At 49.3% G+C, this 24,248-nt stretch overlaps 1 protein-coding gene across 8 annotated transcripts in view; it reads right to left on the bottom strand.

The window, feature by feature from the left end:
* Positions 1–24,248, bottom strand: part of nalcn (sodium leak channel, non-selective) — a 315,031-nt gene that overhangs the window by 183,939 nt on the left and 106,844 nt on the right. For 7 of the 8 annotated variants that reach the window (XR_015079682.1, XM_085998388.1, XM_085998389.1 and 4 more), the window contains 3 exons: positions 24,053–24,244; positions 20,914–21,051; positions 3,179–3,253 (listed from right to left, as the gene is read on the bottom strand). Coding sequence is in view for 7 of the 8 variants with exons in the window: in XM_085998388.1 (XP_085854514.1) it covers positions 3,179–3,253; positions 20,914–21,051; positions 24,053–24,244 (405 nt within the window). In the remaining variant the exon portion in view is untranslated. The remainder of the gene's footprint in view (positions 1–3,178; positions 3,254–20,913; positions 21,052–24,052; positions 24,245–24,248) is intronic. The other variant, XM_085998392.1, reaches the window with a different exon arrangement.

The following is a 24,248-nucleotide window of genomic DNA, read 5'->3' as shown; positions in this document are numbered from 1 at the left end:
ATTCTTCTGAATTCAAGAGAATACAGGCCTAGTTTACTCAATCTCTTCTCATACGACAGTCCCGCCATCCCAGGAATCAATCTCGTGAACCTTCGTTGCACTCCCTCTATGGCAAGTATATCCTTCCTTAGGTAAGGAGACCAAAATTGTACACAGTACTCCAGGTGTGGTCTCACCAAGGCCCTATATAATTGGAGTAAGACTTCTTTACTCCTGTACTCAAATCCTCTTGTAATGAAGGCCAGCATACCATTTGCCTTCCTAATGGCTTGCTGCACCTGCCCATTCACTTTCAGTGACTCATCTACAAGGACACCCAGGTCCCTTTGAGCATCTGCATTCCCCGATCTTTCACCATTTAGGAAATACTCTGCCTTTCTGTTTTTTCTACCAAAGTGGATAACTTCACATTTATTCACATTACAGTATATTCCATCTGCCATGTTCTCGCCCACCCACTGAGCCTGTCGAGATCCCCGTGAAGCCTCTTCACATCCTCTTCACAACTAACACTGACACCTAGCTTTGTATCATCAGCAAATTTGGAAATGTTACATTTAGTCCCCTCATCCAAATCATTGATATAGATTGTGAATAGCTGGGGCCCAAGCACCGATCCTTGCGGTACCGCACTAGTCACAGCCTACCATCCTGAAAAAGACCCGTTTATCCCTACTCCTTGTTTTTTGTCTGTTAACCAATTCTCAATCCATGCTTGTATATTACTTCCAATTCCATGTGCCCTAATTTTGTTCACCAACCTCTTGTGTGGGACCTTATCGAAGGCCTGCTGAAAATCCAGATACACCACATCTACTGGTTCCCCTTTCTCTACTCCACTAGTTACATCCTCAGGGAGGAGGAACTTCAGTTACGCGGAGAGACTGGGGAAGCTGGGGCTGTTCTCCTTAGAGCAGAGAAGGTTAAGAGGAGATTTAACAGAGGTTTTCAAAATTATGAAGGGTAAATAAGGAGAAACTGTTTCCAGTGGCAGGAGGGTCAGTAACCAGAGGACACGGATTTATGGCAATTGGCAAACGAACCAGAGGAGGAGATGAGGATAAGTTATTTTACGCAGCGAGTTGTTGTGATCTGGAATGCGCTGCCTGAAAGGGCGGTGGAAGCAGATTCAATAGTAACTTTCAAAAGGGAATTGGATAAATACTTGAAAAGGAAAAATTTGCAGGGCTCTGAGGAAAGAGCAGGGGGGAGTGGGACTAATTGGAGAGCTTTTTCAAAGAGCCGGCACAGGCACGATGGGCCGAATGGCCTCCTTCTGTGCTGTACGATTCTCTGAATACAAACATGAGCACCTTCCAAATATACATTTATGAGTCAATTTCAGATCAATCTAGGTAATAATGGATGCGTGGGTGTTCAGTCGGTTAGGATTGATGATAACATCGCTCGAGTGAAGGACAGGTCTACAACTGCCTGTCCTCAATTACAACCTCCCACTCTCCCACACATAGTCAATTATATTTTCTTCCTTTTATCTATTTAATACTTTATACCAAATTCAAAATCTTTTAGAAACGTTTCCATCACATCACTGGTTCTGGCAGTGCTTCAGGCAGTGATGTGGAATGATAGCTTCACTAATGGACCTCTGTAAGTCTGAAGATAAGGTCAGTTTAGCTCAACTGGCAGCTCTCCAGGCCGGAGTCGGAAGTCCCACTTGGACACGTATCTCGGCCGATACATTGACTGCGAAGTGCTTTGGGACATCCAGAGGTCGTGAAGGGTGCTAACTAAATGCAAGTCATTTCTTAAATTGAAACAACCCCCTGCCATATAAAATTCTAACAGGACTGGACAGACTAGATGCAGGAAGGATGTTCCCGATGGTCGGGAAGTCCAGAACCAGGGGTCACAGTCTAAGGATAAGGGGTAAGCCATTTAGGACAGAAATGAGGAGGAATTTCTTCACCCAGAGAGTGGTGAACCTGTGGAATTCTCTACCACAGAAGGCAGTAGAGGCCAATACATTAAATATATTCAAGAAGGAGTTGGATATATTTCTTAAGGCTAAAGGGATCAAGGGATTATGGGGAGAAAGCAGGGACCGGGTACTGAATTTGGATGATCAGCCATGATCGCATTGAATGGTGGAGCAGGCTCGAGGGGCCGAATGGTCTACTCCTGCTCCTATCTTCTATGTTTCTATAACTGTTCACCTCTGCAAACGGGCATTGAAGTTTTCATGGCACTATTTGAAGAAAAGCAGGGAGTTCTTCCATGTGCTGATCGCAAAGGTTCACTAGACTGGTTCCTGGGATGGTGGTGGGATTGTCCTATGAGGACAGACTGAGTAGACTAGGCCTGTATTCCCTATAGTTTAGAAGAATGAGAGGTGATCTCATTGAAACTTATAACATTCTTAAGAGGCTTGACAGGGTAGATGCAGGGAGGATGTTTCCTCTGGCTGGAGAGTCTAGAACCAGGGATCACAGGATAAGGGGGCGGCCATTCAGGACTGAGATGAGGAGAAATTTCTTCACGGAGGGTGGTGAATCTTTGGAATTCTCTACCCCAGAGGGCTGTGGCGGCTCAGTCGTTGAGTATATTCAAGACAGAGATCGATAGATTTTTGGATACTAAGGGACTCGAGGGATCTGGGGATAGTGCAGGAAAGCGGAGATGAGGTAGAAGATCAGCCATGATCTTATTGAATGGTGGAGCAGGCTCGAAGGGCCAAATGCTCCAATTTCTTATGATCAATGGTGCATAGAGCCACAGAAGGAGACCATTCGGCCCATCATATCTGTGCCTGCTATTTGCTAAACACAATTTTTACCCTATGCAACAATATGATTTCAAGGCCTTTGACAATAACTTATTAAAATACAATCAATCATCGGAGCTATACAACGATCGGCATTTTCGCTTAATGGTTCAATCACCCTATCTGGGAACGCAGGATTGGAAATGAGTAGAAGCTGATCATGGTGCAAGGGCAGAGTGGGTCCGTCCAGGTCAGTCAACCACACTCCTCAACCCTTACACATCTCTAGAAAATGTCTTCTTCGACGTTCTTCAAGTGTGGTAGAAACTCCATGAACTTAACATGAACAACTGAAAGAATGCTTAAGATGGCTCTGGGCATGATGTGCATTCACACACACAAGGTGAGAAATGTTCAGGCGAGGAGGACAGATCAATGTGTAAAACACCTTACCTGTTTTAATTTCTTTAGATCTTCATCCAGCTCCAGATTGTCCAGAATGACGGCAACAAACAGGCTCAGCAGAATCTACAGTGTGATTAGAAACTCCTTTCAGACAGCAATTTCACAAGGTTAAGACAAAGTCATTGTCTGGTAGCTCAGTGTGTAAGCAAATATAAATAAATGCATGCAAAAAAACAAATCTGAATTTGAAGATGGCCATGCACACACTTCTCTTGACAGACAGTAGAAGCACAGGCAGAACATGTCTGTCCAACTGGCGGAAACAATACTAAACAAGAGCATCCAGCTGCTTTGTCAATTTACTAAATATTTTTTTAATATGGAATTTACATAAAATTCATGCACTCTATGAAAATAGAATTACAATTGAGTCTACGGCACAGAAACAGGCCATTCGGCCCAACCAGTCCATGCCGGTGTTTATGCTCCACTGGAGCCTCCTCCCGTCTTTCCTCATCTAACTCTATCAGTATAACCCTCTATTCCCTTCTCCCTCATATACTTATCCAGCCTCCCCTTATAATGTATCTACACTATTCGCTTCAACCACTCCCTGTGGGAGCGAGTTCCACATTCTCACCACTCTCTGGGTAAAGAAGTTTCTTCTGAATTCCGTATTTGATTTCTTGGTGACTATCTTATATTGACGGCCTCTAGTTTTGCTCTTCCCCACAAGTGGAAACATTCTCTCTGTATCCACTTTATCAAAACCTTTCATAATTTTAAAGACCTCTATTAGGTCACCCCTCAGCCTTCTTTTTTCAAGAGAAGAGACCCAGCCTGTTCATCCTTTCCTGATATGTATACCCTCGCATTTCTGGTATCATCCTTGTAAATCATCTCTGCACCCTCTCCAGTGCCTCTATATCCTTTTTATAATATGACGACCAGAACTATACGCAGTACTCCAAGTGTGGTCTAACCAAGGTTCGATGCAGGTTTAGCATAACTTCCCTACTTTTCAATTCTATCCCTCTAGGAATAAACCCCAGTGCTTGGTTTGCTTTTTGTATGGCCTTGTTAACCTGTGTCACAACTTTTAGTGATTTGTGTATTTGTACTCCGAGATCCCGTTGTTCCTCTATCCCACCTAGACTCGCACCCTCCAAGTGATAAGTGACCTCCCTATTCTTCCTGCCAAAATGTAATACCTCACATTTATCTGTGTTATTTGCCAATGATATGCCATATGAAACAGGCCATTCGGCTCAACTGATCCGTGCCGGTGTTTCTGCTCCACACGAGCCTCCTCCCACCCCTCTTCATCTCACCCCATCAGCATATCCTTCTATTGTGGCGGAGCCACTAAGGGACTCTGATCAATAGTATATAATTCCCTTTAATAATAGGTTAGCTACAGCCTGAGTCTGTGTCTTTGTTTTCACTGTTTACATGTACAGAGCGCGATCACTTTAATAGCGCGGGTAAACGCGATGAGACGTCACGCCGTTCATCACGTGATCCTCCACCGGCGGGAAAAACGTGATGACGTCAGCCACGGGACCGCCCAAGCAGTCCTCGTGGAGCTTCCGAGCTGACTAGACCTATATTCAATGTTCTCCTGTAATTATCCATTAAACTCTGTTAGTTTTCATTAAACCTCGTTTATTTGATCGCTTGAGTGGACCTCAGTCTTTTGATAGGAACTAGACATTCCTACACTATTCCTTTTCCCCTCGTGTGTTCCCCTTAAATGTATCTATACTATTTGTTTCAACCACTCCCTGTGGTAGCGAGTTCCACATTCTCACCACTCTCTGGGTAAAGAAGTTTCTCCTGAATTCCCTATTGGATTTATTAGTGATTATCTTATATTTAGGGCCCCTAGTTTTGGACTCCCCCCACAAGTGGAAAAACCTTATTTTGGTTGTTGCTGAATCCCTACCTAACCCTCTCCGCCTCTCTCACTGCCTTTAAGATGTCCCTTGAAACCTACCTCCCACCTGTCCTAATATCTCCCTGTGTGGCTCGGTGTCAAATTTTATCTGTTAACGCTCCTGTGAAGCGCCTTAGGGTGTTTTACTACGTTAAAAGCGCTGTATAAATACAAAGTCTTGTGTGCTTACGATCAAATAAAGAAAACATAAAATTAATTCAGATTGCGCGAGAGGAATAATGGTTCTCTTACTACAGTTAAACTTTTCTTCTATTTAAAGCAGGAGAACATTTGCAACAAGCAAATTAATTGTGCTCAAGAAACATGAACCTTTTGCATTCATAGAGATTGCAAAAACCGTATTTTCAGAAGTGTCAACAAGGTCAGATCAGTATTTTCTCCCTTTGTGAATGTTTGTGCTCAACACAGCAAGTGATGTTAGTGTAAAGAACTTGAACTTGAACTTGAACTTTTTCCCTTTTGGATTTCTTGGTGACTCTCTTATATTGATGGCCTCTAGTTACACTCTTCTCCACTAGTGGAAACACTCTCTCTGTACCTACTGTCTACACTGAGGACTCGGAGTCAGGTACAGCACAGCTGGCTATCAAGTGTAGCTCGCCTTCCTGAGCTCCACAATGTCAATCCGGGCAAATCCAATCCGGCCAATTACCGCCCCATCAGTTCACTCTCAATCATCAGCAAGTGATCGAAGGTGTCACCGACAGTGCCATCAAGCGGCACTTACTAATAGCCTGCTCACTGATGCTCAGTTTGGGTTCCGCCAGGGCCATTCAGCTCCAGAACTCATTACAGCCTTGGTCCAAACATGGAAAAAAAAGCTGAATTCCAGAGGTGAGGTGAGAGTGACTGCCCTTGACATCAAGGCAGCATTTGACCGAGTGTGGCATCAAGGAGCCCTAGTAAAACTGAAGTCAATGGGAATCAGGGGGAAAACTCTCCACTGGCTGGAGTCATACCTAGCACAAAAGAAGATGGTTGTGGTGGTTGGAGGCCAATCATCACAGCCCCAGGACATTGCTGCAGGAGTTCCTCAAGGCAGTGTCCTAGGTCCAACCATCTTCAGCTGCTTCATTAATGACCTTCCCTCCATCATAAGGTCAGAAGTGGGAATGTTTGCTGATGACTGCACAGTGTTCAGTTCCATTCGCAACTCCTCAGATAATGAAGCAGTCCATGCTCGCATACAACAAGATCTGGACGACATTCAGGCTTGGGCTAAGAGGCAAGTAATATTCGCACCACACAAGTGCCAGGCAATGACCATCGCCAACAAGCGAGAGTCTAACCACCACCCCTTGCCATTCAATGGCATTATGTTGCAGGATGTTACCTGGGCTGGAGCGCTTCAGCTATGAAGAGAGACTGGACAGGCTGGGGTTGTTTTCCTTAGAGCAGAGAAGGCTGAGGGGGGACCTGATTGAGGTGTACAAAATTATGAGGGGCATAGGTAGGGTAGATAGAAAGGAACTTTTCCCCTTAGTAGAGGGGTCAATAACCAGGGGGCATAGTTTCAAGGTGAGGGGCAGGAGGTTTAGAGGGGATTTGAGGAAAAAAAAATTCACCCAGAGGGTGGTTGGAATCTGGAACTCACTGCCTGAAAGGGTGGTAGAGGCAGGAACCCTCAATATTCAAGAAGCATTTAGATGAGCACTTGAAACACCATAGCATACAAGGCTACGGACCAAGTGCTGGAAAATGGGATTAGAATAGATAGGGCTTGATGGCCGGCGCGGACACGGTGGGCCGCTTTCTGTGCTGTATAACTCTTATGACTATTACCATCGCCGAATCCCCCAAATTCAGTATCTTGGGGGTCACCATTGACCAGAAACTTAACTGGACCAGGCACTTAAATACTGTGGCTACAAGGGCAGGTCAGAGGCTGGGTATTCTGCAGCGAGTGTCACACCTCCTGACTCCCCAAAGCCTTTCCACCATCTACAAGGCACAAGTAAGGAGTGTGATGGAATACTCTCCACTTGCCTGGATGAGTGCAGCTCCAACAACACTCAAGAAGCTCGACACCATCCAGGACAAAGCAGCCCGCTTGATCGGCACCCCATCCACCAGCTTAAACATTCACTCCCTCCACCACCGGTGCACCGTGGCTGCAGTGTGTACAAGATGCACTGCAGCAACTCGCCAAGGCTTCTTCGGCAGCACCTCCCAAACCCGCGACCTCTTCCACCTAGAAGGACAAGGGCAGCAGCAGGCGCATGGGAACACCGCCACCTCCAAGTTGCCCTCCAAGTCACACACCATTCTGACCTGGAAATATATCGCCGATCCTTCATCGTCGCTGGAACTCCCTACCTTTAATTTTTTTGGGTACGCAGGAGCTCCAGAGCGCTGCGCACCAACAATTTGCATTTATATAGTGCCTTGGACGTAGAAAACTGTCTCAAGGGGCTTCGCAGAGGCACAATGGGGAAAAATGGATGCAGAGCCAAAGGAGGGGATGTTTGGAGAGGTTTGTCAAAGAGGCGAGTTTTAAGGATGTTCTTAAAAGGGGGAGAGACCAGAGGGATTGAGGCAGGGAGTTCACACAAAGTGCATCATAGAGTCATAACGGCACAGAAGGAGGCCATTCGGCCCATCGAGTTCGTGTCGGCTGAAGTGATGGCGGGGCGATGGAGATGCACAAGAATCCAAAGTCAGAGCAATAGAGTGTTGTTGGGTGTCGGGGGAGGGGGTGGAATTGTAGGGCTGGTGGAAGTTACATAGATTGAAGTGAGGTCTTGAAGGGATTTCAATCCGAGGATGAAACTTCCAAGTTGGAGGCGCTGGAGGAACGTACGCCAGGATCCAATGTACGTCAGCAAGGGGCGATGGTGGAGTGGGTCTCGCTGCGGGATAGGATACTGGAAGCAGGGTTCTGGATGAGCTTACAGAGGGTGGCGGGTGGCAGGCCGGCCAGGGGAGCATCGATAGCGCTGAATCTGGAGCTGGTATTTCCATTTCTCATATCATCATCCTGTGGTCTGTCGGAGTGAAAGTGCCAGTCTGCTGCTGTGGGCTGTGCTCACCAGGTGGATGGAAGAGACAGCATCAAACTCATTTCACATAGGACTTGGAGAGAAGACGCTTGTCCAATTTAGATCCCAAACTATCCTTTCCAGTACCCAGTCCAACCACAGCATTTTAATCTCAATTTTCAGTGTCATTTAAGAGCATAAATCAATGCAAAATGATTCAAGATAACAGCTGAAGATTGAATTTAAGTACAGGAATTAGGTCTACTTAGTACGGAAATCAATAAGAAAAATTGAGAAATTAAGTGATTTTATTAAAGTCTCACAAATTGTTTTACCCTTAAAAATTAATGGATTGATTCCCTGGTAAGGTGCTTCCTGTAGTCGTGCTCACAGGGGCTGCTGGTTGAGACGTGCTGGGCCGCAGTGGTCTCCAGACCAGCACTCCCTGTGAGCACTGCATCTTCCTCCATACCATCGCCCATCTCCGCCCTTGCCTCAGCTCATCCGCTGCTGAAACCCTCACCCATGCCTTTGCTCCTCTAGACTCGACTATTCCAACGCTCCCCTGGCCGACCTCCCACCTTTCACCCTCCATAAACTTCAGCTCATTGAAAACTCGGCTGCCCGTGTCCTAACTCGCACCAAGTCCTGTTCACCCATCGCCCCCTGACCTACATCGACTCCCGGTCCAGCAACGCCTCGATTTAAAAATGATCATCCTTGTTTTCAAATCCCTCCATGGCCTCGCCCCTTCCTATCTCTGTAACCTCCTCCAGCCCTACAACCGCCCCCCCGCCCAACCCCAGATATCTGTGCTCCTCCAATTCTGGCCTCTTGCGCCTCCCCGATTTCCATCGCTCTACCATTGGCGGCCGTGCCTTCAGCTGCTGAGGCCCTAAGCTCTGGAATTCCTTCACTGAACCTCTCCGCCTCTCTCTCTCCTCCTTTAAGACGCTCCTTAAAACCGACCTCTTTGACCAAACTTTTTTGATCAGCGATTCGAATATCTCCTTATGTGGCTCGGTGTCAAATCTTGTCTGATAATCGCTCCTGTGAAGCGCCTTGGGACCTTTTACTATATTAAAGGCGCTATATAAATACAAGTTGTTGTTGCTTCTGGTTAGGAGTTGCCCGATTGGGGAATTTAACGAAGGTACCAGGAAGACTTTATGGGGCAAGTTTTCCTCTTCAGCGTTTCCAGCGCAGTGTTTCACAAATACCGGTAATGTGGCGGAGCCACTAAGGGACTCTGATCAATTGTATATAATTCCCTTTAATAATGTTAGCTACAGCCCGAGTCTGTATCTTTGTTTTCACTGTTTACATGTACAGGGCGCGATCACTTTAATAGCGCGGGTAAACGCGATGACGTCATGCCGTTCATCACGTGATCCCCCACTGGCGGGAAAAATGTGATGACGTCAGCCACGGGACCGCCCAAGCAGTCCTCGTGGAGCCTCCGAACAGACTAGACCTATATTCGATGTTCTCCTGTAATTATCTGTTAAACTCTTAGTTTTCATTAAACCTCGTTTATTTGATCGCCTGAGTGGACCTCAGTCTTTTGATAGGAACTAGACATTCCTACATTGGTGACCCCGACTTTTGCGAACGGTTTTCGCAGAAGTTACTGAACATGGAAATGAATGTCGTTGCTTTGAAACTACCACAGTTCTGGGAGCAACAGCCAGCCGCGTGGTTCATCCAGGCTGAAGCCCAGTTCGCAATCAGGAACATCGTTGCGGATCAGACCCGTTACTATTACGTGGTCTCCGCCCTCGACAGCGCCACAGCCTCGCAGATCGTCAGCCTGCTTGGTAATCCACCAGAAGATCGCAAGTATGAAACGATAAAGGCGCGGTTGTTACAGGTCTTCGGGCTCACGAAGTCGGAGCGCATCCGCCGGCTGCTCGCTATGCCCGGCCTCGGGGACTCCAAGCCGTCCGAGCTCATGAGCCAAATGCTCACGCTCCTGGGCTCCGAACCAGAATGCTTCCTCTTCAGGGAGCTATTCCTCAGCCAGCTACCGGAGCAAATTCAGGCTGCCCTAGCCAGGTCGGAAGTCACAGACTGCGCGGAGCTGGCTGCCGAAGCGGACAAGATTTTCGCGGGGACACAGCAGTACGGCGCTGCCACGAGGTGCCCATCCCCCACAGACGCTGCTCCAGCCCCTCAACCTGCGGGGTTGTGCTCCTACCACGCCTGCTTTGGCGCGAAAGCAAGATGCTGCCACCCTCCCTGCAGCTTTTCGCTCAAACAAAAAAACAGCTACCCTGTCGAAAGAGGACCGGTTATAACGAGCGCCCCGCGGCTGCGATGGCAATCGGTAATTCGGGAAAACTCCTCTTCATCACTGACTCCCTATCTGGTCGACGTTTCCTCTGCGACACCGGGGCGCAGTGTAGCATCCTACCCGCGTCAATTCTTGATATACAAGCCGGGGGGCACGGCCCTTCCCTCGAGGCGGCTAATGGCGGGGCCATTTGGACCTTCGGAAGACGGCGGGTCCAGGTGTGCTTCAACGGCCAGCGGTTTTACTGGGATTTCATCACGGCCAAAGTCTCTCAAGCCATCCTCGGGGCGGATTTTTTGTGCGCCAACGGCCTCCTGGTGGACGTAAGGCACCGCCGGTTGATCAATGCGGCCACTTTTCACTCCATCCCGTGCCACCGCGGTAACGCTGTGTTGCGCACTGTCTCCTGTGCGTTCCCACCTCCGGATGACTTCACTCGCCTCCTCGGAGATTTCCCAGACCTGACCAGACCCACTTTCTCTTCCACGTCCACGAAACATGGTGTCGAACATCACATCACCACGACTGGCTCCCCGGTCTACGCATGGGCCCGGCGCCTTGAACCTGGCAAGTTCGTGGCTGTGAAAGCGGAGTTCGACACGATGGAGCGGCTAGGGATTATTCGCCGGTCGAATAGTCCCTGGTCTTCACCTCTCCACATTGTTCCGAAACCTGGCGGTGGATGGCGGCCTTGTGGCGACTACCGACGCCACTACTCCTGATCGGTACCCGATCCCTCATATTCAGGATTTCTCTGCCCATTTGGCGGGAAATACCATTTTTTCAAAAGTCGACCTTGTCCGTGGCTACCACCAGGTCCCCGTGCACCAATAAGACGTCCCGAAAACTGCAGTCATCACCCCATTCGGCCTGTTTGAATTTCTGCGGATGCCGTTTGGATTGAAGAACGCTGCACAGGCTTTCCAGCGATTGATGGACTCTGCTTCGGGACCTCAAGTTTCTATTCGTATACCTCGATGACATCCTCATCGCCAGCCCTAATAAAAAGAGGAGCACATCTGCCGTTTACGCACCCTCTTTTGACACCTCGGTCAACACGGCTTGATCATCAACCCGGCCAAGTGCCAGTTCGGCCTGCAGCAGATTGATTTTTTAGGCCATCGCATCACATCGGACGGCGCAATTCCCCTGCAAACGAAGGTGGAGGCAGTTACTTCTTTCCCGCACCTGCAGACTGTCAAGACCCTGCAGGAGTTCCTCGGGATGGTAAATTTTTATCACCGGTTCGTCCCTAATGCAGCTCTGCTCATGCAGCCCCTGTACGAGGCCCTCAAGGGCAAGTCCGGCAAGGATCCGATTAACTGGACGGTCGACATGGACCGGGCATTCGTCGACACAAAAGGCGCCTTAGCCAATGCAACCATGCTGGCGCACCCGCTGCCAGGTGCCACCATCGCCCTTGCCACCGACGCGTCAGACTATGCCATCGGCGCAGTGCAAGGAACAGTGGGTGAAGGGGACGTGGCAACCGCTGGCGTTTTTCAGCCGTCAACTACGGATAAACAAACGGAAGTACAGCACGTTCGACCGGGAGTTGTTGGCCCTTTTTCTGGCCATCCGCCATTTCCGGTTCTTGCTAGAGGGCCGTCCGTTCACGGCTTTTGTGGACCATAAGCCACTAACGTTCGCTATGGCCAAGACCGCCAAACCGTGGTCAGCTCGGCAACAACGTCACCTGACGTTTATCTCAGAATTCACCACCGACATTCAGCATGTGTCCGGTAAAGACAACCTGGTGGCGGATTGCCTCTCCCGCGCGACCGTTCATGCAGTCCAGCTCGGCATCGACTATGCCCTCATGGCTGCAGATCAAGCCTCGGATCCGGAAGTCCAATCTTACAGAACCAACCCCTCCAGCCTCCAAGCGGCTGACGTCAAATTCCATGCCGCGGGCAGTACGCTACTCTGCGACGTCTCCGTAGGAGATCCTCGCCCTATCGTGCCGGTCGCCTGGCGCCGAAAAGTTTTTGACGCCATACATGGGTTGTCGCACCCTGGCACGAAGGCCTCGCAACAGCTGATGTCGTCCAAATTCGTGTGGCGGGGCATGCACATGGATGTCCGCGACTGGGCCAACACCTGCGTGGTCTGCCAAAAGACCAAGGTGCAGCGTCACGTCAAGGCTCCATTGGCCACCTTCGCTGTTCCGGAATGTAGGTTTGATCATGTGCATGTGGACCTGGTGGGGCCACTTCCGCCTTCGCACAGGTTTACTCATCTTCTTACAATGGTGGACCGCACCACTAGATGGCCTGAGGCGGTTCCTTTGTCATCCACCACTTCTGCAGACGTCGCCAGGGCATTCATCTCCACTTGGGTCGCCCGTTTCGGGGTACCGGCGGACATCTCGTCTGATCGTGGGCCGCAGTTTTCTTCGGAGCTCTGGAATGCTGTGGCTCAGGGGCTCGGCGTCAAGCTACATCGCACCACTGCCTACCATCCACAGGCGAACGGCCTGTGCGAACAATTCCACAGGTCGCTCAAAGCCGCACCGCGAGCCAGCCTTCAAGGCGCGGGCTGGGTGGACAGGCTTCCATGGGTCCTTTTGGGTCTTCGTACGGCACCTAAAGAAGATCTTCAATTGTCCTCGGCGGAGCTCGTATATGGCCAGCCGCTCCGCGTACCAGGGGATTTCCTTCCGACTCCAACAGAGCCATGGTCCGCATCCCAGCAGATCAGCCACCAGGAGGCAGCCAGAAGTTTCGCTCCAGTGCCTACGTCGCATCACGGCTTGCAGAGCTCCCACGTCCCAGCTGAGCTGAAGAACGCCGACTATGTGTTTATCCGCCACGACGCAAATCGGGATCCGCTCAAACCCCCTTACACTGGTCCTTTCCGCGTGCTGGAGCCCGGAGACAAAACTTTTTCGGTCGATATCGGAGGTAAACCGGACCACATTTCGGTTGACCGGTTGAAGCCGGCGCACTTGGACCTTGACCGCCCAGTCGAGATCGCACAACCGCCGAAACATGGCTGACCGCCCACAGTCGCCATGCCAGATCAAACGCAACCGCCCGCCAGCTCGCCCGCCGTCCATCAGCTTCCACTTCAAGGCTACACAAGTCGCTCTGACAGGCTTGTCAGGCCTCCTCGCCGTTTTACTTTTGCTGTTAAAGACAATTCTGGGGGGGCACATGTGGCGGAGCCACTAAGGGACTCCGATCAGTTGTATATAATTCCCTTTAATAATATGTTAGCTACAGCCTGAGTCTGTATCTTTGTTTTCACTGTTTACATGTACAGGGCGCGATCACTTTAATAGCGCGGGTAAACGCGATGACGTCACGCCGTTCATCACGTGATCCCCCACCGGCGGGAAAAACGTGATGACGTCATGACGTCAGCCACGGGGCTGCCCAAGCAGTCCTTGTGGAGCCTCCGAACTGACTAGACCTATATTCGATGTTCTCCTGTAATTACCCGTTAAACTCTGTTAGTTTTCATTAAACCTCGTTTATTTGATCACCTGAGTGGACCTCAGTCTTTTGATAGGAACTAGACATTCCTACAGTAACAGATATTGGGAATTTAGGCGTATGTCACCCACATGATTTTCCACCAATTAAACTTAATGGACAGAAACTCATGAGGGACGGGTGCCGAAATTCCCAAAACGTGATCCCGTTGAAGGCTAAAATTAACCGCCGATTCCTCCCAAGAGGCAAACTTAATAACAAATAAATTGTTTCTTACATAAAGTACTCTTTCATTTTCCATAGTTTTATCAGTACAATTATCTAATACTCAAGTGAGGAACAATATTCAACATTAATTTCCAGGGAAACCTCTTTACCCAGAGAGTGGTGAGAATGTGGAACTCGCTGCCACAGGGAGTGGTTGAGGTGAATAGCAGAGATGCCTTTAGGGGGAGGCTCGATAAACACATGCAGGCGCATGGGAACACCACCACCTCCAAGTTCCCCTCCAAATCACACGCCATCCTGACTTGGAAATATATCGGCCATTCTTTCTTTGTCGCTGGGTCGAAATCCTGGAACTCCCTCCCTAACAGCTCTGTGGGAGCACCTTTATCATACGGACTGCAGCGGTTCAAGAAGGCGGCTCACCACCACCTTCTCGAGGGCAACTAGGGATGGGCGAAAGGAATAGAAGATGTTGATGGGGTGAGATGAAGAGGGGTGAGAGGAGGCTCGTGTGTAGCATAAACACCGGTACAGACCAGCTGGGCTGAATGGCCGGTTTCTGTAAATTCAATATTATTGATATTTACCGTTTCAGTTTGTTAATCAATAAAGGTTAAGTGAGGAATGTTCGTGCTGTGGCCGACAGAACTTTCTGATTTTTGTATCCACAATGTTACTCAGGCCGGGTTGTGACATGGTCGGCTGTAGAAATACGCTCCCTCTATTCTCCCCCAATAATATGCCACGTTTCCACCACTGCTGTTAACACGCCATTGTTAAACGCATTGGCCCGGAATTTCCTGAGCCTGGGGATGATGCAGGGTGAAGGGGGGCAGTAGAGGCCATTGGAACATTGAACAAGATATCCATTGCGCCAAAGACTTGGAATCATAGAATCATACAGCACAGAAGGAGACCATTCGGCCCATCGTGCCTGTGCCGGCTCTTTGAACGAGCTCTCCAATTAGTCCCACTCCCCCCTGCCCTTTCCCCACAGCCCTGCAACTATCACCTTTTCAATTCCCTTTTGAAAGTTACTATTGAATCTGCTTCCACCGCCCTTTCAGGCAGTGCGTTCCAGATCACCACAACTCGTGGCGTTGAATAACTTTTCCTTATCTCGTCTCTGGTTCTTTTGCCAATTACCTTACGATTTAGTCCTTGAAAGGAGGCAGGTCCAGTGGAGTGGCTTCCCCCCACCCGCGATTGCCACAGCTATTGCCTCCTGTGCACTACAGAGATACCAATGATGAGGTCCAATGGAGAGACATGGGAGGGGGGGCGGTGGGAGGGGATTCAGGCCTGGGTCTTGTCCTGACCATCCCAGAAGACTGCTGGGAGGATCAGGCCCCTCACTGGAAAAACCCTACGAGCCAGTGCTGCCACCTTATGCTCCGAGATACTCTGGTGGGGTCAGGAGAGGAGGTCAGCTGTGTAGCTGGACCAAGGAATTCTGGCCCCAGCATTGTTACACTGTGGACAACTGAATGGTAGACGGTCCTTTGGGTCCAGGTTTAAATCCACCTGTAACTATTTCAACACCATTCATGGAGTATGCATTTTTCTTCCCATAATAAAGGGATTGACTTGCATTTCTATAACGTACCAAAGTGCTTCACAATGAACTACTTTTGAAGTGTGGTCAATGTTGCAGGAAACATGGCAGCCAAATTGCACACAGCAAGATCCCACAAACAGCAATGTGATAATGGCCAGATAATCCGTTTTAGTGAAATTGATTGAGGGATATTCTTCAAATAGTGGCCATAGGATCTTTTACATCCAGCCGAGGCCTCAGTTTAACATCTCATCCAAAAGCCGGCCCCTCTGACAGTGCGGCGCTCCCCCAGTACTGCCCCTCCGACAGTGCAGCGCTCCCTCAGTACTGCCCCTCCGACAGTGCAGCACTCCCTCAGTACTGCCCCTCCGACAGTGCGGCGCTCCCTCAGTACTGCCCCTCCGACAGTGCAGTGCTCCCTCAGTACTGCCCCTCCGACAGTGCGGCGCTCCCTCAGTACTGCCCCCCGACAGTGCGGCGCTCCCTCAGTACTACCCCTCCGACAGTGCGGCGCCCCCTCAGTACCGCCCCTCCGACAGTGCGGCCCTCCCTCAGTACTGCCCCTCCGACAGTGCAGCACTCCCTCAGTACTGCCCCTCCGACAGTGCGGCGCTCCCTCAGTACTGCCCCTCCGACAGTGCTGGAGTGGGACTTGAACCCACGACCTTCTGACTCCGAGGCGAGGGTGCTGCCCACTGAGCCGACACAATTCTGCCCAGTTACATATTTTGTTGAACTCATTCTATAATTTCTGATCGGCTACTCCAGATTCCCAAATCAATTGGAAAAAATTCCCTGCTACAATTATTCCGGAAAAAAAAAAATCACACTTATGCAGCAAAGTTGCTGACAGACGGTGAAAAACTAAAGCAAGTGATCACGACCAGGAAATGAAAAATTGTGGCTCACAGGATCTTTTCCTGCCGCCTCCCATGGTATTAATTTGCTTTCCAAAATTAATTTTCAATAAGAACTCTGCACCTGTGACCATAATTACCACCCCAAGCCTGGCATATGAGAAAAACAGCCAGTGTAATCAGAATTCTAGTTTTAATTACTCAAAGCGCAGGGCTGTAACTACTTCTAGACCGAAATGTGACTTCCAGTCGACAACACAAGTTGATGCCTGCCTTCCTGCTCGATCTCTTGGAGTAAAGAAACAAAAGGAGAGAGGGAGAGAGAGAGGAAGAGAGCGAAAGAAGTAAAAGAAAGACTTGCATTTCTACAACGTCTTTCAACACCGGACGTCCCAAAGCACTTTACAGCCAATGAAGTACTTTTTGAAGTGTAGTCACTGTTGTAATGTGGGAAATGCGGCAGCCAATTTGCGCACAGCAAGCTCCCACAAACAGCAATGTGATAATGACCAGTTTTCGTGATGTTGGTTGAGTGATAAATATTGGCCCAGGACACCGGGAAGAACTCCCCTGCTGTTCTGCCCTCTTGAGCATCCCTGATTATAATCGCTCCACCATTGGCGGCCGTGCCTTCAACTGCCTGGGCCCTAAGCTCTGGAATTCCCTCCCTAATCCTCTCCACCTCTCTTTCCTCCTTTAAGACGCTCCTTAAAAGCTACCTCTTTGACCAAGCTTTTGGTCACCTGTCCGAATATCTCCTTATGTGGCTCGGTGTCAAATTTTGTTTGATAATCGCTCCTGTGAAGCACCTTGGGACGTTTTACTATGTTAAAGGTACTATATAAATACAAGTTGTTGTTGTTGCAGTGCCATGGGATCTTTTACGTCCACCCGAGAGGGCAGACGGGGCCTCGGTTTAACGTCTCATCCAAAGGATGGCAGCGCAGCGCTACCTCAATACTGCGCTGGGAGTGTCGGCCTGGATGATGTACGCTCAAATAGTCGCGCCTGAGTCCCGTCACGCAATTCCCAGGCCATCTGCGAAGGGGCATCGGACACTGGAGCTGCCAGCACGCCTGCCTCCAGAGAAATCCCTCTTCCTCCTCCAAACCCAGCGCAGTCAGGGTGTGTCCCAGTGGAAGGGCCACGCTGTGCATGGCTTGTAGCTGGGAGCCGACTGGGGGCAGTGGGAGCGCCTCAGCCCGAGCGGTGAACCCGGGGAGTTGGAGAGAGACAGCAGGGAAAAAAATTAAAATCAATGTGCGAGCTACAATGCACAATGTTCAGGGCATCACATCAAATCCAGCAATCAACAAACCGCTCTCGCCAATGTGCCAACCTAGCTGTAAGTGCTGGAGTCCATCACTGAATAGCTTACGGGTCTCTCGGTCCCTATTGTTTGCAATCAAGAGCTTTCAGCCATTTCCTCCAATGGCTGGCACCCTAGGCAGTTCTAGGGAAAGGAAGAGTGAAACCAGACAATTGACTGGTTCAAGTAGGGTTCACGGTTTCTGGTCTGTCAAACTGGCTCTCCTCACTTTTAACATCCAATTCCACCCCACTATTGTTGGAGTAAACATCTGGCGGAGCTTGAACAGCACTGTGTCAGGTGGCGCGGTTCAGTGGGCAGCACTCTCTCGTCTGAGTCAGATGATTGTGGGTTCAAGTCCCACTCCAGAGATTTGAGCACAAAAATCTAGGCCGACACTCCCAGTGCAGCCCTGAGGGAGCGCCGCACTGTCGGAGGGGCAGTACTGAGGGAGTGCCGCACTGTCGGAGGGGCAGTACTGAGCGAGTGCTGCACTGTCGGAGGGGCAGCACTGAGGGAGCAGGGCTGTTGGAGGGGCAGCAGTGAGGGAGCGCTGCACTGTCGGAGGGGCAGTACTGAGGGAGCGTCACACTGTCGGAGGGGCAGTACTGAGGGAGTGCTACACTGTCGGAGATGCTGTCTTTCGGATGAGACGTTAAACCGAGGCCCCGTCTGCTCTCTCAGGTGGACGTAAAAGATCCCATGGCACTGTTTTGAAGAAAAGCAGGGGAGTTCTCCTCGGTGTCCTGGGGCCAATATTTATCCCTCAACCAACATCACTAACAGATTATCTGGTCATTATCACATTGCTGTTTGTGGGAGCTTGCTGTGCGCAAATTGCCTGCCGCGTTTCCCACATTACAACAGTGACTACACTTCAAAAAGTACTTCATTGGCTGCAAAACGCTTTGGGACATCCGGTGGTTGTGATAGGCGCTGTAGAAATGCAAGTCTTTTTTTCTTAACTGCAAAAGCAGCAACTTCTATTTATATAGCGCCTTTAATGTAGTAAAACTTCCCAAGGTGCTTCACAGGAGCGATTATCAGACAAAATTTGACACCGAGCCACATAAGGAGATATTAGGACAGATGACCAAAAGCTTGGTCAAAGAGGGAGGTTTTAAGCAGCATCTTAAAAGGGGGAGAGAGGCGGAGAGGTTTAGGGAGGGAATTCCAGAGCTCGGGGCCCCGGCAGCTGAAGGCACAGCCGCCAATGGTGGAACAATTAAAATCGGGGATGCTCAAGAGGGCAGAATTGGAGGAGCGCAGAGATCTCGGGGGGGGGGGGGGGGGGTTGTGGGGCTGGAGGAGGTTACAGAGATAGGGAGGGGGCGAGGTCATGGAGGGATTTGAACACGAGGATGAGAATTTTAACATCGAGGCGCTGCCGGACCGGGAGCCAATGTAGGTCAGCGAGCACAGGGGGTGATGGGTGAACGGGACTGGGTGTGAGTTAGGACACGGGGCAGCGAGCACAGGGGGTGATGGGTGAACGGGACTTGGTGCGAGTTACCTCCTAATTGCAGCTGATTTTGATTGGCTGGTCACCGATGTGGGAGATAAACCGCACATTTCAGCTCACAACAAAATTATGAGCAAACCAAGAGGTTTTATTCACAGAAACTTATAGCACAGAAGGAGGCCATTCGGCCCGTCGTGCCTGTGCCGGCTCTTTGAAGGAACGGTCGTGCTCAGTCCCACCCCCCCGGCTTCCTGTCCGTGGCCCTGTCAGTTCCTCATCCTCCAGTACCGTTCAACTCCCTTTTCAAATTATTGATGCAATCAGCTTATTGATCCTAAAAGCTTTGAATAACCCACTATTGACTAAAAAAAAAGAGCAGTTTCTCGGATCAAGAGTTAAAAATCATTCAGCGTCTCTTGCTGAGCGAAGGGGGGGATGCTCTCATGAAAATGCGCAGTGGTTACTCAGTGAAGAGCTCTTTATGGAAAACTGCTCGAGTGCTTTTTAAGCTGCAAAAAACTTGAATTCTGCTGTTCGCAGGATTCCCATCAGCATTGTAATTGCCATTGTAATTCAGTCTGGCCATTGAAACATCTCTCATCATTGTAGCCGACAGCTCTCGAGCGAGTACCAAAAGCCTGTTACAGAAACATCACACGGGTTTTGAAAGTCTTCTGTCACATGCAATCAACGGTGATGGAAATTATGCCAGTTTCATTGGGGACACTTTGTACAATTTAAAATTAAGCCAGTAAGCATTTTGCAAACAACAGAAATACGTGCATTTCTATAGCGCCTTTCACAACCTCAGGATGTCCCAAAGCGCTTCACAGCCAATGAAGTACCTTTGAATGTAGTCACTGCTGTAATGTGGGAAACGCAGCAGCCAATTTGGGCACAGCAAGCTCCCACAAACAGCAACGTGATAACTGATCAGCTCATCTGTTTTTAGTGATGTTGGTTTGAGGGATAAATATTGGCCCCAGGACACCGGGGAGAACTCCCCAGCTCTTCTTCGAAATAGTGGCCGTGGAATCTTTTACGTCCACCTGAGAGAGCAGATGGGGCCTCGGTTTAACGTCTCACCCGAAAGACGGCGCCTCCGACAGTGCAGCGCTCCCTCAGTGCCGCCCTTCCGACAGTGTGGCGCTCCCTCAGTGCCGCCCTTCCGACAGTGCAGCGCTCCCTCAGTGCCGCCCTTCCGACAGTGCAGAGCTCCCTCAATACGGCCCCTCAGACAGTGCAGCAGAGCTCCCTCAGTACAGCGCCGCACTGTCGGAGGGGCAGTGCTGAGCGAGTGCTGCACTGTCGGAGGTGCCATCTTTCAGATGAGACGTTAAACCGAGGCCCCGTCTGCTCTCTCAGGTGGATGTAAAAGATCCCACAGCCACTATTTTGAAGAAGAGCAGGGGAGTTATCCCCGGTGTCCTGGGCCAATATTTATCCCTCAATCAACATCACTAAAACAGATTATCGGGTCATTATCACACTGCTGTTTGTGGGAGCTTGCTGAGCGCAAATTGGCTGCTGCGTTTCCCACATTACAACAGTGACTACACTTCAAAAGTACTTCATTGGCTGTAAAGCGCTTTGGGACGTCCTGAGGTGGTGAAAGGCGCTGTATTAACTGGAGTCTTGAGTAGAAATGAAGCACAGTAATCATGCACAAAAAAAAATAACATTTGTAACACGGAAAAAACTTACCAAAGTAGCAAAGAGATGGTACAAGATGAAGTAAATGGCAACGACGGGGGCCCACACATGCCCGACTGCGATCAAAGTTTGATCCATTACATCGACCCATCCTTCCTGCGTAATAATCTGGAACATGGACATAAAAGCCTGGGGAAAAACCAACGAAAAAAAAAAAAAATCTTGAACTTAGAGTCATAACGGCACAGGAGGCCATTCGGCCCATCGAGTCCGTGCCGGCTCTCTGTAGAGCAATCCAGTCAGTCCCATTCCCCCGCTCTATCCCTGTAGCCCTGCAAGTTTATTTCCCTCAAGTGCCTATCCAGTCTCCCCTTGAAAACATTGAGTGTCTCCGCTTCCAGCACTTCCGTCGGCAGCGAGTTCCAGGTCATCACCACTCGCTGCGTAAAAAAGTTTTTCCTCACATCCCCCCTGAATTTCTTGCCCAAAACCTTAAATCCGTGTCCCCTAGTCCTTGTACCATCAACTAGTGGGAACAGCCTTTCCCCGTCTAGCCTATCCAAACCCGTCATAATCTTGTACACCTCTATCAAATCACCCCTCAACCTCCTTTGCTCTAATGAAAACAAATCCAGCTTCTCCAACCTGCCCTTGTAGCTAAGATCCCCCATCCCCGGAACCATTCTGGTAAATCTCCTCTGCACCCTCTCAAGGGCCTTCACATCCTTCCTAATGTGTGGTGACCAGAACTGGACGCAATACTCCAGTTGTGGCCTAACCAGCGCTTTATAAAAACATTATTGAAGAATGCTAAAACCTTATCCATCAAATCTATCTAATTTTCCCACAAAGACTGGCATAGAAAAGAATTGCTATAATTACCAGGAACGGTAACCTGCTGTCAGATTTTACTTGAAGACGTGTTTGGGCAATTTGGCTTTTTTTTTACAACAGGCTGCAGCAAAGCACAGCAATTTATTTTAATTGCTCTTACAATGCTGCCTGTTCTTCGGCATCAGTTGAAAGCTTCCTCTTTCAGTGATGTGGCAGTGACTGACTCCATCTCTGCAGCGAGTCCTAAACTGGGCACAGCTCTGCTCTCCACGTTAGGAAAAAGGACAGCGACGCACCGGAGAAGGTCCAAAAAACAAAGATTTACAACAGATGATCCCAGAATTGAGAGGTTGTAACTATCAGGAAAGACTGAACAGGCTGGGGCTCTTTTCTCTGGAAAAGAGAAGGCTGTGTGGGGCGACATGATAGAGCTCTTTAAAATTATGAAAGGGTTCGATAGGGTAGACACAGAGAAGATGTGTCCATTTGTGAGAGATCCCAAAACTACAAATATAAGATAGTCACTAATAAATCCAATGGGGAATTCAGGAGAAACTTCTTTACCCAGAGAGTGGCGAGAATGTGGAACTCGCTCCCACAGGGAGTGGTTGAGGCAAATAGCAGAGATACATTTAAGGGGAGGCTGGATAAACACAAGAGGGGGAAAGGAACAGAAGGATATGGTGATGGGGTGAGATGAAGAGGGGTGGGAGGAGGCTCGTGTGCAACTTTCCTGCATTTAGGTGGGGGTGGGGTGGGGGGAGGTCTAGGACAGGGGGACATAACCTTAAAATCAGAGCCAGGCCATTCAGGAGAAGGTGAGGAAACAATTCTTCATACAAAGGGTGATAGGAGTGTGGAACTCTCTCCCACAGAAAGCAGTAGACGCCAGCTCAATTATCAATCATTTCGAATCTGAGATCGATAGGTTTTTGCGGGCTGAGCGTGTTAAGGGATCTGGTGCTAAGGCGGGTGGATGGAGTTTTATTAAGTTAAATACATTGGCCCAGAAATTGGTGTCGGGGGCTTCCCGCGGGTGCAAGCCCCCGACCTACACTTACATAGTGCGCCGACAGTTGAAGCCTGGGCCTGCGTGGATTTCCTGTCTGTGGCCCGGTTAGGCTCCCGGTGCGCTGTGCTTGCGTGATCCAGCGGCGTAGTTAGCGCGATGCGTCGGCTGGGATCACGTGAGCACTGGGCAACCAATCGGAGGTTGCAAAAGTTCATTCACGAGTTTGACAGTAAGAACTGTCAAACTCATGAAAACTCCGGGCGCCCAAAACAGTACTTAAACTTGAAATAAAATTTTAAAAAACATCACACTATTTAAATGAACTATAAATAACTTTAACTAACTGTTTTAAACAATAAATTAAATTTTTGAAAAAAATAATTTTACAAAAAAAATCAGGGCTAAAAATACACTTACCTTACTGTAAAGTCTTTAAAAATAATAAACTTGTGGAAAACATGTTCTAATTCTAATTATTAGACCACTTACCTTTTAAAATTAAGTCCTTACGTCTGCTTTTTTCCAAGTGTAAAAAGTGGAGGCCTTCATGCACGGGCAAACCTGGAAAAAAAAAGGAAGTTCAACGCGCACACGCAGACTCCTGCGCGCACGCGTTCGACCTCTGAACCCCTTGGTTCAGGGGATTGGAAATGCCGGTTTCCCGCACATGCGTAGTGCCTGCAAGATTCTGGCACTTCCATCGGGTCCACGCGTGAGTACACGGTGCTTACTCACGCGTTGGGACCCGAATTTCTGGGCCATTACATAAGTACAAGTTGCTGTTAAAAATGGGAGAAAACCATGTATAGAATCATAGAATGGTTACAGCACAGGAGGAGGTCATTCGGCCCCTCGAGCCCATGCCGGCTCTCTGCAGGAGCACTTCAGCTAGTCCCACTCCCCTGCCCTTTCCCCGGAGCCCTGCAATTTTCTTTCCTTCAGCTACTTATCCAATTCCCTTTTGAAAGCCACGATTGAATCTACCTCCACCGCCCTTTCAGGCAGTGCATTCCAGATCCTAACCACTCGCTGAGTAAAAAAGTTTTTCCTTGCGTCGCCTTTGGTTCTTCTGCCAATCACCTTAAATCTGTGTCCTCTGGTTCTCGACCCTTCTGCCAATGGGAACAGTTTCTCTCTATCTACCCTGTCCAGACCCCTCATGATTTTCAACACCTCTATCAAATCTCCTCTCAACCTTCTCTGCTCCAAGGAGAACAACCCCAGCTTCTCCAGTCTATCCACGTAACTGAAGCCCCTCAACCCTGGAATCATTCTCGTAAATCTTTTCTGCACCCTCTCTGAGGCCTTCACATCCTTCCTAAAGTGCGGTACCCAGGTACTGACCCTTGGAAATGTTGTAAATCTGTCGAGCTCCTCCACAAAACAGAACATCTGGAGGCTGATGGAAGACATTACAATCAAAAGACTGGCTGTGAAGATCACCAAGCTCCCAAGCTTCTTCCCTGGTCCGAATATTTTGTACACAAAGTCCTCCAAAGCTGGAGAGATTTTAATCAGCCGGACAACCCTTAGCACCTGA

Source organism: Somniosus microcephalus, chromosome 10 (assembly GCF_052327205.1).
Source record: "Somniosus microcephalus isolate GS21.2 chromosome 10, FLI_Smic_1.0, whole genome shotgun sequence".
In the NCBI taxonomy this organism is placed as follows: Eukaryota; Metazoa; Chordata; class Chondrichthyes; order Squaliformes; family Somniosidae; genus Somniosus; species Somniosus microcephalus.
This window is presented reverse-complemented; position numbering and strand designations above follow the sequence as displayed.